The following is a 13,269-nucleotide window of genomic DNA, read 5'->3' on the forward strand; positions in this document are numbered from 1 at the left end:
ATCTCACTCCCTCTTGACAACTTTAGAAACTTAAGTGCTTTTTCCTTTTTATTAAAAACAAATGGTTCGTTTCACCAGAGCACAAAGGTGGCAATTGTTGTGACGTCCGTTTGCATCGGCAAACAGTTCAGGCTTTAGCAAGACTTCGATTCCTTGTGAAATGACTGCATCTTCAACATTGTATTGAGCCTGGTTAATTTTATGTGAAATACAGAACAGAAAACGCTGAGAAAATTAAGCGGGAGCATCGACGGACAGAACAGAGCTGAATCCCTGCTCAGAGGCTGCCGGACCTGCTGAGTATTTCCAGTATTTTGTGCAATCTTATGATGTCAGGTATTCCACATCCACAGTATCTTGACTTCGCATTGATTTATTTTCAGCTGCTTTTATCGCTGCTTCCTTTCCTTGATTGATTAGTCAAAGGGGTGTAGAATGCCGTGCAGTGTTTGTGACCCATTTTTCTGAGCGTGAAATACATTTCAGAGACTTTGGGTGAACTTTGCAAGGTCTCCTTTCCTTCCTCCTCCCATTTCCTGCTCTCACACCGAAAATCACACACCGCCAGGTCATAGTCCAACAGGCTCATTTGGAAGCACTAACTTTCGGAGCGCTGCTCTTTATTCAGATAGTTTTCATGAAGGAGCAACGCTATGAAAGCTAGTGCTTCCAGATAAACCTGTTGGACTTTTAACCTGGTGCTGTGTGATTTTTAACTTTGTCCATGCCATTCCCACACCGGCTCTTCCACATCATCACTTCATACAAACAGAGACTTGCCTGACCCACGTGCGCGTTCCACGCTGTGCCCGCCCATTCCTACCCTACTAGCCAATGGCAATGTGGGTTAACCCACACTGTGTTTCTACTGGACAGTGTTTACGTCAATAATGGATTGTGTGCGCCTTACAGCCCCGCCAATCGCCCTGCAGCTGATGTCATTGTCATTAGCCCCGCCTACGAGCGGACACGCAATTGGTTCGATTCCTCCAGGGCGCCTCCAATGGCAGAGGGAGGTGCCCTCAGGGCGGCGCGGCGATGTGCCGATTGGCTGGTGTCCCCCCCGTCAATCACAGAAGGCGGTCCGGCGAGGGTGGAGCGGGCCTCCCGTCTGCTTCGGTGACGTCATGGAGGAGTACCCGCACACCAGGCGTCCCGCCCCACACCAGGCTGCCAGAAGTACCCATTGGTCGAGCGGGGGCCAGTGGGGGCGCGGCCTGCAAATGCCTGGAGGCGATTGGTGGGGAGGCCGGTCGATCAGGCGTCTGGGGGCGCGGCTAGGGCTGGATGATTGACAGTGACGGAGGTTTGGTTGCGGCGTGAGGGGGCTGCGCTACTTGATTGTGTGAGTGTATCGAGTGTGAAGCAGACACAAAGTAGCACTTGGTGATCCCGGAGCCGGCAGAGCAGTGTGTGTGAGAGATAGATAGACAGACAGACAGAACCACGGGGATCGGCCGGACTAGCAATCCCCTCACTCCCTTGATTATGGTTTCTCACAACTGAGAGACACATACCCCAGTTCCCTGCCCTCACCCAGGGGCCAGCCAACAACACTCAAGTCAGCGAAGGCTCCTCTCCCAACCCCGGGGGGCGCCTGGCTGCATTTATTGAGCCCCTTTCCCAATTTTTTTTTCTAACTTATTTCCCCTCCCCTCTTCAAATATTAAATGTACAACTTGATGGGTCTGAACAGCACAGCCGCAACGAATCAGCCCAATGTCTCCTGCACATGCAACTGCAAACGCTCTTTGTTCCACAGTATGGAGATCAGTAAGTAGTCGAAACATTCTTTTCATTAAAATATTGTTCCCTTCGATGTTCGTAATGTTGCTGGTGGTTTTAAAAATAAAGCTGGTGGATGTTAGCTTTTGCACTAAAGTGATTCTCTCTCTCTCTTCTCTCCCCCCCCCCCCCCTCTTTAAGAGATGGGGTTGATGGGGGGGGGGGGGGAATGTCTGTCTGGCTGTGTTGTTAATTAAGACGGCGTCCCTTGAGCTCTCAGACTGCCTGGAGTTTTCGTTCCTGTCAGAGTTTGTGCTGTGTGTGCGTGTCCTTTTTTTTAAAAAAAAGGGGAAAAAATTAAGTTGTCTTTTCTGCTTCTAGTTGTTTGACTTTATTTGTGCGTCTCTGCTGTTTCCCTCACTTTTTTTTTGTTTCGATGGGGACGGATTTTGGAATCTGTCTTCTGTTGTCGCCACCCCCGCCTCTTGGCCAAGTTCGAGGCCACAGAAAAAAGAACAGCCAAGACCCTGACTTCCTTTTTTTTTAAAAAAAAGTCTCATTTCTTCCTCTTTCCCCCCCCCACCCCCACACCGAAAAGAGAGTCCGTTTCTTTTCCAGAAAAGCTTTAACCCTCTTTCGGTTTATTTCTTTTCAAAAACAAACATTTGGAGTTTTGTTTCGTGTAGAATCGTCTGAGTCAATCAGCAGCTTAGCCCTGGACTGACTCATAGTCAAGATTGTCGCTCAGTTTCGCATGAATCTCGCCCAGTCTCCCCCCACCCCATTCCCCGCTCGTTTCGTTTCTTCCTCCGTCCGTCATTTGATTTGTGAGAATATTTGGTTTTTCAGTGTTTTCTACACTTGATTAGAGTCAGACCTACTGTATCATTAGATATCCTTTCATGCAGTGTTTTTCAAGCATTCTGTCAACAAGCTGTACAATTTCTTACAATTCAATGAAGAAAGAGAGAGCAAAGGGGATCTAATTTAAACAAAACAGCTCAGCCCTTCCTCTCTGCCTTTTTAACGTTTGAAAGGAGTCTTTCGTCTAAGAGCTGGCCTCACTGAAGGGTAACCTGGGAGGCCCCCAAGCCCTCTGAAATATACTTTTTGTTATTTTTAATAACTTGGGTAAAATTGAGTTGCACTCTGATCAAGGTACTAGTGGATTTTACTTTGGTTAGAACAGGCAGTTGTCCTTCCTAGAAACTGTTTCAATCTTGGAATAATTAAGGTCACTCAACTTGAGACTTCAGATGTCGGTCTGTTTTCTTTGGGATGCTTTTAATGTTTTTCTTCAGCATCAGCATATTAGTTATTGAAAGCTAGTGATCTAAAATCGGAAGGTTCACTTAAGATTTCTGACTGTAACTTTTACATTTTTTTTGCTTATTTGGATTGGAGTGGAGCTTACTGAGTGTGTACATTCCTCACCCCCCCATCTGATGCTATGGAGTACTGTTTCTTGGGAATGATGATGCACCTAACCTTGCGAGGTGGGTCCTAAATTTTTTTTAGGTCCCAGTCATTCAACTAATTACTGCTAGTCTGTGTGGATTAGCTGCGGTGGTTTTAAACAATTGCAGTTCACCTTTTGTGTGATGTCAGGGGCACAGTACAAGGTTGCCGGGTGTTGGGGCACAGCAGAGTCTAGTTTAAGGACCTTGCTCGAAATAGCTTTTCTACAGGGTCGGCAATACCCAGTTCTCTTGAACAGTTACTGTCACAATGTATGGATCCGGGCTCATGCACATCATTTTTCCCATCTGCCACAACTTTTCAAATCGGGATCCACCTGTCAGACTTCAGATGTTCCTCAGAGTTGCGGATTAAGATATCATGTGCATTTTTCTCCCCATTTAAAAATATGCCTTTCAGATACCGTTTTTGACATGGGCTAACATAAGCTTTTTAAATTATTGTTGATCATTTTCAAGCATCTGTTACCCAGTGTGCCATGTGGCCCTGTGTCTGTGGATTTTACTACTTTTTCATTTCAATTGTCCATTAGTTATGATCAATTACCATACATCTTTGTGCTCTATATTTAGGAAAAATGCAAAGCCCAGGTTGTAGCAGATGAACTGATGAGTGCTCTTCAGACAGCCCTATTTGCTGATTTTATGAAGTGGTGTTAATATTTGGGTGCAGGACTACTCTCACCTGCTGTGTCAGTCTAACAGGTTTTGTCTGTTTTATCAAATTTGACATCTGTGTTGCAAACTGGGTACGTGTGACTCCCCTGACTCTCGCCAGGATCTGTCTATTGGTGTCTGTAATTTTGTAATTTAACCTTGGGGTGGAAATATTACATTCGCTTTCACATTGTTCTGTGGTCAAATACACCTTCAATTCTAATCAACATTCTGACTAACTATGGCAGTGTGAATCCTGAAAACTTTTTCAGATTCTGGTGACTTTTCCAAATCTGGTCAATCTATGATCCTTTGAAAGCACATCCAGGTGCGTATGTGTAACAAATAATATCCGTCTTATTAAAGCATTCCTTTAGGATTGAGCAGTCTTCTCAGGTTTTGGGTATCTTGCCTTTGAGATAGGATCATGCTTTCTTTCCTATTATGTTTATTCTGTTTTGCATTTTTACATTTTGATTTTGTTCCTAATGCTTGTATCATTAATCAGCGAAACAGTAATCAGTTGCTTTTGCAAAGACTGTTGTCTGGACAAGCAATTATGAAAAATAAATCATATGACTTGCAAAACCATCAAATTTATTTTAAGATCATAACAAATCCACCTGGACCAAATCTGCTGGTAAAAGCCTTGATTGCCCTTCTGTCGTGCTCTATTTTAAGGGCATCATTGAGATGAGTGAGAGCTGTTTAAGTTGACTAGCACTCCTGTTTCATCTGACTCCGTTAGAATTAAACTCTGCAGTGAACCGTGGAAGCAAAGACGTATCAGGGCAGTTCATTACTGTCCGAAGTGGTAATGTGGCAATGAATGCCTGCTGTAAAGGGAGGGGGGGGGTGCCTGTTCATGTGGCTTGGATCAGCATTCTGTACCCTCAGCGACTGAAGAGATTTGGCAGACAGCTCCCCCTCTGCCAGTCAGTAGCAGGCTGTCATGTTCCCAGCAGCAAAGCTAATCCAAACCAGAATTTGGCAGAGACCAGTGGTGTGGAACCAGAGTCCTGTGATGCGACCCATTGGGTCAAGTTTCTGTTTGGAAATGAAAGCAGCGCTGGTTTCTGTTTCTCCAGTTTTTCTACCCCCTTCAGCCTCTGAGTGATTTCTTTTGTTAGTGTACAGTAGGCAGTGGGATGACAGTACCTCGCCCCCTTGGTTGTTCAGCATTTCTGGTGATGGACAGTGATTGTTCTCGTAGTTAGTTAGTTTGACTGCAGCACCTACAGCACTGAAGATTAACCCTGTCTGAACTTGGAATCCACACATGCTTCTCTTAACAAGGTGACCAGTAGGAGCAGGATTGCTGTTTTGTAAGCAACATCATTTACTCTACCATCATGCCATCTCCACGTGTGTCTGCCGATTTGGGAATCAATTGAATCTCCACTCATTTTGTTTATTATTTCATCAGCTGTGGGCACTACTGGCACAGCCATTTATTGTCTGTCTCTAATTGCCCTTGAACTGGTTAGGTAAGCCGCTTCAGAGGGCACATAACAGTCATCTATTTAACTGTGGGTCTGGAGTCTCCTGTGAAACAGATCAGATAAGAATGGCAGATCTCCTTCCCTACAGGATATTAGTGAACCTGACAATAGGGATTTTTACCACAACTGACAGTAATGTCAGTCATGTGGAAGCTGACTTTCACTTCCACATTTGTTAACTAAACTTAAATTCCACCGTCCCTGTTAGCATAGGCCTCTGAATTAGTAGACCAGAGCTGTGAGCATTATGCCACCGATTTTCTGGCTTTTTAAAAAAAAAGTTAACACTTTTTAATGCTGATCTTAGGAATTTATTTAGTTTGGTGAGCTTTATCTCAACTTATTCAATGGGGTAATGGTTAAGGTTGCTGGCTCAAGTTACCTGCTGTCTGGTTAAGAATTAGTGTTGCAATGTCTGTTTTGGCAGCTTGACTGAGAGACTTATTTTAGTATCTGGTGCATTAATTGAATTTGTATAGTACCAAGAAAGCCGGCTGTTTGACTCAGCTATCCAATTATTCCTGCTCCCCTCCGCTAAACGCATAGTACATTTTTAGTTGTCAAAAAATACAGCAGATTCCCTTTTTGGAAATGACTATTGGATCTGCATCCACCAGGCTTTCCAGCAGTGCATTCCTGATTGTTATTTGCTGCATAATTTGAAAATAAATAATATCTTTCCTCTTGCATGTTTCCCTATTATCTTCAAGTTGTTCTCTCTGGTTTTGAACCTTTTTTACCAGTTTCTTCTTGTGCATTCATGTTGACAACTTTGAGTGAATAAGGTTGGCAGGGGGTGCTGGGGTCAAGAGCGAGATGAGTGAAGTTGGAACGGATGGGGAAATATGGGAGGAGGCGGCAGGAGGGGGGTGAAGATGGGAGTAGGGGAGACAATGGGGTGACTGGAACAGATTGAAGGATGAGGTAGAGGAGATGGGTTGGGTGGCATGAGCAGAGGGAACTGTGGAGGTAGAGGGTCAATTTGAGTCCCCTGCAAGGTGTGACCAGAAGAACTCATTCTGATTCCCACCAGTGTTTGGAGAGCTGGCATTCTTTGCCAATCACCTACACTGTTCAAACACTATGACTGCTGTGCGCATCTCTTGGACTTCCATTGTGCCAATGTACACATCATGCACAGGGAGAGCAATGACATTGAAGTACCTTTACATCAAAGATTAAGCTTCTCCAAATGACAGTCTGTGTCACACTGACCCTTGTATTGAAGTAGAGAGAAAAAAAGTATAAAAATACTGATAACTGTTATTTGGATTAATGTGGCAGCCATTTTTCACACAGCAGGATCCCACAAACAACAATGAGCTGAATGGCCTTTAAGGAGTTTCTTCACGAGGGCAGCAGGCGAATACATTGTCATTCTTTTGAATGGCCCCTGCAATCTGTTGTAGCAAGCAGATAAGGTCAGGGTTTAACTTCACATCTGAAAGATGGCACCTCTGACAGTACAGTGCTCCCTCAGTGTTGCACTGAAATATCAGTATCGATTATGTGCCCAAGCACCACTGGAAGTTAAAGGTGCAGTCTTCTCTCACACGATGCGCGCATGCATTGGTTCATCCAGTGTCTTTGCTGGCATTTAGCGCTTAATCAATACCTTTGCATGAGATGATCTGGAAATTTTATTTATTTATTTATTTGGACCTTGCTTTCCACCAACTGTCTCATTTGTCTCTTACTATGCTTCAAAAGCATCTTACCACCTACGAAGTACTGTGGGTATGATGGTTGCTTATTTAACTACAAGTTATGCTAGGTGCATTGTATCTGCAGGGAAGATGATGTTATAGGTTAGATATTGTGGTCAGTTTTGCTATAATGTATGTTCCTTCAACATGAATGGGCTTTAATATGATTGAAGAATTTAGACCATTATTTGCGGAATGTGAACTTTTGTTACGTGTATTGGTTATAACACAATTCCAGCCTCATTAGTTTAAATGGTGCTGCTGTTAGATGATTTTCTTACAGAGCAGGATCGCATGGGCGTGGAACTACCATCTTATATAAGAACCAACTGTATACAGTAGCTGAATGCAGAGAAAATCCACCCACACAGTGTCATAATTATGGAAAAATTTCTTTTACACGACTTTCTATTATCCTCTTGTTCTATGTAGACTGACCCACTAAGTATTGAGTTTACCTAAATAAAAAACCTGTGTGTGCTGGCTATCCTAAGTGACTAATAGTGGGATGGTGAATCTACACAAGTACTATTAAATGGCAAACTTTAGGCCTTTGTTAGAGCAATTTAAGGAAAGCTGGGGACTTGAGCTGTCTGGACAGCATCTTCTCAGGCAACAAGAAGCTGCCAGGAGTACACTTTTTGGATTCAGCATTTTCCAATATTGCTTGTGTTTGGGAAAAGTACCTGTGTAACATTGGGATGAAATACTGACGTTCTCTGATGTAAACTGAAGTGCTTTCAATCAGTCTGTGTAAATGCTGATTTGTGTCAAGTGCAATTCACCTTTTCACCCCTGTGCTCCCTGACCTGCGTTGGTTGCTGGTCCAACAGCACCTTGACTTTCAAATGTTCATTCTTTGATCTGTCTGATAGACCATGCACCTCTTCCACTTCTCTCTCTCTCTCTCTCTCTCTCTCTCTCTCTCTCTCTCTCTCTCTCTCTCTCTCTCTCTCTCTCTCTCTCTCTCTCTCTCTCTCTCTCTCTCTCGTTTTCTCTTCACTCCCCCATGCCCCCTCCTCCCCACTTTCCTCGTTCCTTCATGCATCCCCTCCCTTCATCCTCCTTTCACCTCTTTTCTTCCCATCCCGCCTCGCTGAAAATCATTGTATTTTGGTGGTTTGGCTGATGACACTTGCAACTTTTTAATTCCTTTTGCCTTAACTGAAGGCTGAAGTTTTGTTTAAAGAAAGCTGACGAGTCTGGAGGGATCATGTGCTGCTTGGGCTCTTTAACGAAGTTGACCTGTCTGGACCACACAGCACTTCATTGCCTGAGCGGCCATAGTGTAGAGGTTGAAAGAGGGATTACATTGATTTGCTGTGTCTGACATTGTCTATATCACGCCTGGTGCTGTTTACAGCTATACAGGTTTGTGCTGCTTTCTGATAAAACCCGTATGGTTAATAGGCAACCGCCAACTTTGTGTTCAGTGGCCAGTGCTTTAACTTGTTTTTACAGCAGCAGCACCCAATACATTAGACTTACTGAGGCAAACTGTGAATCTGTGGCTAATTGGATTTCTGGTTGAGTCGATTAAAAGATGAGGAATGGGTACTGTTTTTAGACATGCGATCTCAGAAGTCATTCACACTGTGTGCATGTGGATGCCAAACCTCTGTATGACAGTGCGATGGAAGGCAGTGTGTACGGATGTTTTAATACATTGAGTAACTTTTCCATCCTTGGTTATTGAATGGTGGCTGATGTTTAAGTAAATATATACATCCGAGCTACATTTACTAGAAGTTTGTGTCTGACCTGTTCCAAACATCTGCAGTAACACCTCTGAACAGATTGATTAAAAAGTATCTGGGGTGGTCTTTGGACATAGTGGCAGTGTTCCTACTTCTGAGCCAGGTGGCCAGGGTTCAAGTCTCAGTTACTCAAAAGGTGTCTCAGAGCCTGTGAATGGATTGATTGGAATATATCTATAACTAAAATTGGTGCATCGGATGAAAACAGTATCACTCTGGTCAGCGAACTTAATTGGATTACACACATTGCAGTATTATCAGCTGGGTGTCGAGATGGTGGGTGAGGGATGGTGTCAATGTTTTTGTTCTGTGCCCACCGGGCTATGGGAAGAAATGCGACAGCAATTTACTGGAGGTTTTGAGTGCCGTACCCAGGACAGTGCAACTTGAGCCATGTGATGTTAGTGATGGGTACAGAACTGTGACTGCAGATCATGGGTGAAACCATGCGGATGTGTGGGCATTTCCTCCTGTTTGTTTGTCATGGCTACCCTCTCTCTTTACCTCCTTTCAAATTGCCCTCCAGAAAACTTCCTGAGGTATTTTGTACTGTAACAATGCCCCTCCCTGTTCTGAGAATTTCCTTCTGCCCTATAGGCCAGTCCAAGATCTCTACACTGTAGTCTTCAGTTCCGTCCTCTTGGGTATACCCCACTTCCATCACTGTACCACAGGTAGCCATTGGGATCCTAAGACTTGGAATTGCCTTTCTAAATCACTCCAGCTTTTGTAGCTCTTCTTTCTCCTTCAGCATGCGCCTTAAAACCTACTTTAAACAACCTTCTGCTGTGCCTCCTTTGTGGCCTGGTGCTGGTCACATTCCTGTAGGTCTCTTTTGTCCTGTGGCACAGTGGGCAGTGCCCCTGCCTCTGAGCCAGAAGTTCTTGTTCAAGACCCAGTCCAGGGCTTGATGGTCAAGAACAGTGCACCTGTAATGTGGCTAATGAGTGTGTAATTCCTTCCAGCATGTCTTGCAGATGGTAAGGGCAGCAAAGTTTTCTGGTCAACCCAGTTGGACATGGAGTGGCCACAGCGATTAGCAATAGGCTAGTGACCCGTTCTCAGATGAGAAAAGAAAAGATGACCTCCTTACAATATGTTATTAAATTTTAAAGGTACCAAATACATGGTAGTTTTGTCTTTGTGTTAAGTGTGATTTTTTTTTTTGAAAAAACGTTTTCCCCGTCTATCTTCTCTGCCCACATACCCTGGAGCTGTTATCAGGAATGATTCTGTCTGTGCTAGATGGGCTGTTGTGCCATAATTACGCTGTCTGGAAGTGGCAGCACAATGTGAGGAGACAGCTGGTTTCTTCCTTGTGCAGATCCTTCATGCATCAGCTGATCACTTTTGTATGGCAGTTTCCCGTGCACTCGCCCTCGTTCTCGCACTAACTCAGTCTGTGCGGTGTGTGTGTGTGTGTGTGTGTGTGAGATGCACACAGTCTGGGCTTTAAGCAAGCTGTATAGTCTGTCTGAGTGAGATTGGCCAGCTGTCTTATACTGTCTCATCTGGAAGTTTAAAACAGTGCAAATTGTAATGTTGAAAGAATGAAGTAGGGATTGGCAATTTCAGCAAATAATCTCTACTGTTCATGAACATTAGAAAAGCGCAGCTGAAGTGAGAAGTATTCATAGAGTCATATTCAGTTGTTCTCGCTTTAATCAATCTTTTTTCTCATCTCCCTCCCCCATCCTTTCCCTTGCCCATATACTGACACTCTACTGTGTAGTCTGTCTCTATCTCTAGGTCTTGTTTTTGTCTCTTACTTTGGCCTCCTCCCAAGACTTTCTCATTTTCAACCTCTCAAGCCAATTCTGCCATTCCCTTCCATGACTGCTGATCTGTGTCTTAGACTCTATTTGGCAACTTATTTTTATCACTTTCTGTACCCTTGCCCATGAAAGAAACACTTTTTTTTAATTTCCATTTTCAGATCAACTACGGTGACTCGGGACAATGAGTTCTAAACTTGCATTGTGTTGTTTGAGAAAGTGCTGTCATTGACACCACCTCAGAATGGTCCAGCAGAAGACTTGGTCTCTCTGTCCAAATCTCCCCTACCAGCATAAATACTGTGCTCCACATTGGCTGTTTTGGCAAACCAAACCAACATGACACAGTGATGTGGATAGGCTGGAGAAAATTCCATCCACAATAAATGGAATTGTTTCCACCTCTTGATCCTTTATGCTTTGGGAGGAGGTAATCAGACTCAATGTCCGTTGGGCTGATCGCCACTTATTTGCATTATGAGGAGTGGTGTGGACACCTCCAGAATATTTAAGGTGGAGCTCTCGAACGGTATGATACCAGAGCCTATAGGGTTAAGTTTTTTGAAGGCCAGTCGCTGAAATGCGATTTGCATTCCCTTGAGAGTAGAAGTGTGTGGAGTGATCGGATTGTGGTGCTTACAATGCTAATAGGATTTGGTTGGCTAGATGTAAGGAGCCACAGTCCGAACAGGATGGTGGTCCAAAGGACCAAAGGCATTGCTCTCATTAGTAGAGAGAGACGGAGAGAGAGGGAATAGATTATGTACAGCTTGAAGGTAACCACTCCACAAGCATTGGGAAAGGTAAATGGTAATTGCTGTATGAAGCACCGAGGTCAGTCCAGGGATTGAACCCACACTGCTGCCTGTGTTCTGAGCCACATTCGAAACAACCAGTCAAATGAGAGACCCAACTCCTCTGGTTGGCTCAATACTGACAAATTGTTTCCTCTGGGGAAATTGAGAAATGGAGAGTATGAGTTTGCAAATTCAGGCACATATTCTGTCTCATTTTTAATTTTTTTTGTTTGATGAATTTGTTTTCCCTGTCAATGGGAGATCTATTAATTCTTTGGATAACTACCCTTGATAAAGATTGACTGACTGGATTTTGAGTTTACCTTTCTAATAGTATCCAGCATGATCAAACCAAGATTCATACACTGGCAACATGCTCTCACCCACCCAATATGGGCAGACAAGGTTTTTTAAAACAAAACTTGCGTTAATATAGTGCCAATCATCACCTCAGCACGTCCCAGAATGTTTGGTAGCTAATGACTTTCTATAGTGTGCAAACTATTGTAATGCAGAGAAATAAAGTTGATCATTTACATCTGCAGGGTCCAACAAGTGGTAAGTAAACTGTTTCAGTGATCCTGCAAGAATAATTATTGCCTAAGACACGTTCCCCTGTTGTACTTAAATTAGTACTCTGCAATTTTTCGTGCCCTCCTGGGACGCAGGTCACACTTCCGGTCTCCGTTAAATCTAAAAGGCAGCACCCTGGCAGCAGTCCATACTCCTAGATTTTATGGTAGAGTCCAACTGCTGGTTTGTGGGATCTTGCTGTGCACAAATTAGCTGCCATGTCTCTCCTATTGCAAGGGCAACTGCACTTCAAAGCAGTTTCACTTGGTGGCAATGTGTTTTTGAACATGAAGCCCGTTTATTTAAATCGAGGTTGGCTCTTTCTGTTGTAGAGATTAAGCAATCAAAGGAAGTGGACTGGTGTGGTATGGTGTCATACAGAGCAGAACATTTCTGGTTTGTTCCCGAGCCAGCAGTAAGAGATGTTATAGTTGGCTGCCATAGTCTTGAACTAACTGGACAGGAGGGAGGAGCGCATTTGGAATTCCTGACCCGACCTTTTCCAGAAATACATGTCTGTGGTCAAATTTGCTCTCAGGTGTGACGTCCTTCGTGGTTGACTAGCCTGTTAACACTAGAACTGGGCTTTTGTACAAATTTTGAGATGATCACAGACTAACACAAGGTAGAAAAGCAAACGCCCTTCAGTGAGCATGAAAGGAAGACAAGACCAAATGCTTATTTCTGGGGAGTTTTCAGAAAGTATCTGGTGCGTTTACTTGTTACTTGTCCGAGAGGAATAAGATTTACATTTTCTTAAAGATGCTACATAAAAGCAGGTCTATGTACTTACCATTTGCTGGCTCCTGCATTAATTGAATAAATTCCCAAACTATATTGAAATAGCTCCAAACCCGGTCAGATTTGGTTCAGACGTTTTTTTAAATGCATATGGGAGTGGATGGGAGACTGTGTGTTTGTTTAAACTGCATGACTTCCAATAGGATGCTTCTGGTGACTGCTGCCAGTGTTTGGCAGTTTTTAAGTGCTCTTTTGATGGATGAACAATCCTAAAATGTTCTTGCAGCTGTTTTGATTCTCTGCAACCAGTCCAGAGAGCCCAGGGACCATTTATGGAACAGCCCTTAAAATAGGCGCTATGCTTCATTTGTCCCGCAGACCCTGTTATTCCACACTGAAAGGTGCCCAGGGTGTTCCTGGTGGTCTGTATACAGCAAAGTTGCGAGATAAACAGCAATCAAATTCCTAGTATACATTGCAGCTACAGATCCCCCCCCAACTTCCCACCCCCCAAATATCCCATATTCACCCTTGCTGAAACTAGCAGGCAATGCTAGC

At 43.8% G+C, this 13,269-nt stretch overlaps 1 protein-coding gene across 2 annotated transcripts in view; it reads left to right on the top strand.

Annotated features, from left to right (window-relative positions):
• Positions 1-1,313: 1,313 nt before the first annotated feature.
• The window catches only part of LOC140463137 (protein TMEPAI-like), a 97,913-nt gene continuing 85,957 nt past the window's right edge, over positions 1,314-13,269 (top strand). Inside the window, exon 1 of one of the 2 annotated variants that reach the window (XM_072556886.1) lies at positions 1,314-1,773. In XM_072556886.1, the coding sequence (XP_072412987.1) occupies positions 1,671-1,773 (103 nt within the window). In that variant the 5' untranslated portion in view covers positions 1,314-1,670. The remainder of the gene's footprint in view (positions 1,774-13,269) is intronic. The other variant, XM_072556885.1, reaches the window with a different exon arrangement.

The sequence above is a fragment of the Chiloscyllium punctatum genome, chromosome 37 (genome assembly GCF_047496795.1).
Source record: "Chiloscyllium punctatum isolate Juve2018m chromosome 37, sChiPun1.3, whole genome shotgun sequence".
Classification (NCBI taxonomy): domain Eukaryota; kingdom Metazoa; phylum Chordata; class Chondrichthyes; order Orectolobiformes; family Hemiscylliidae; genus Chiloscyllium; species Chiloscyllium punctatum.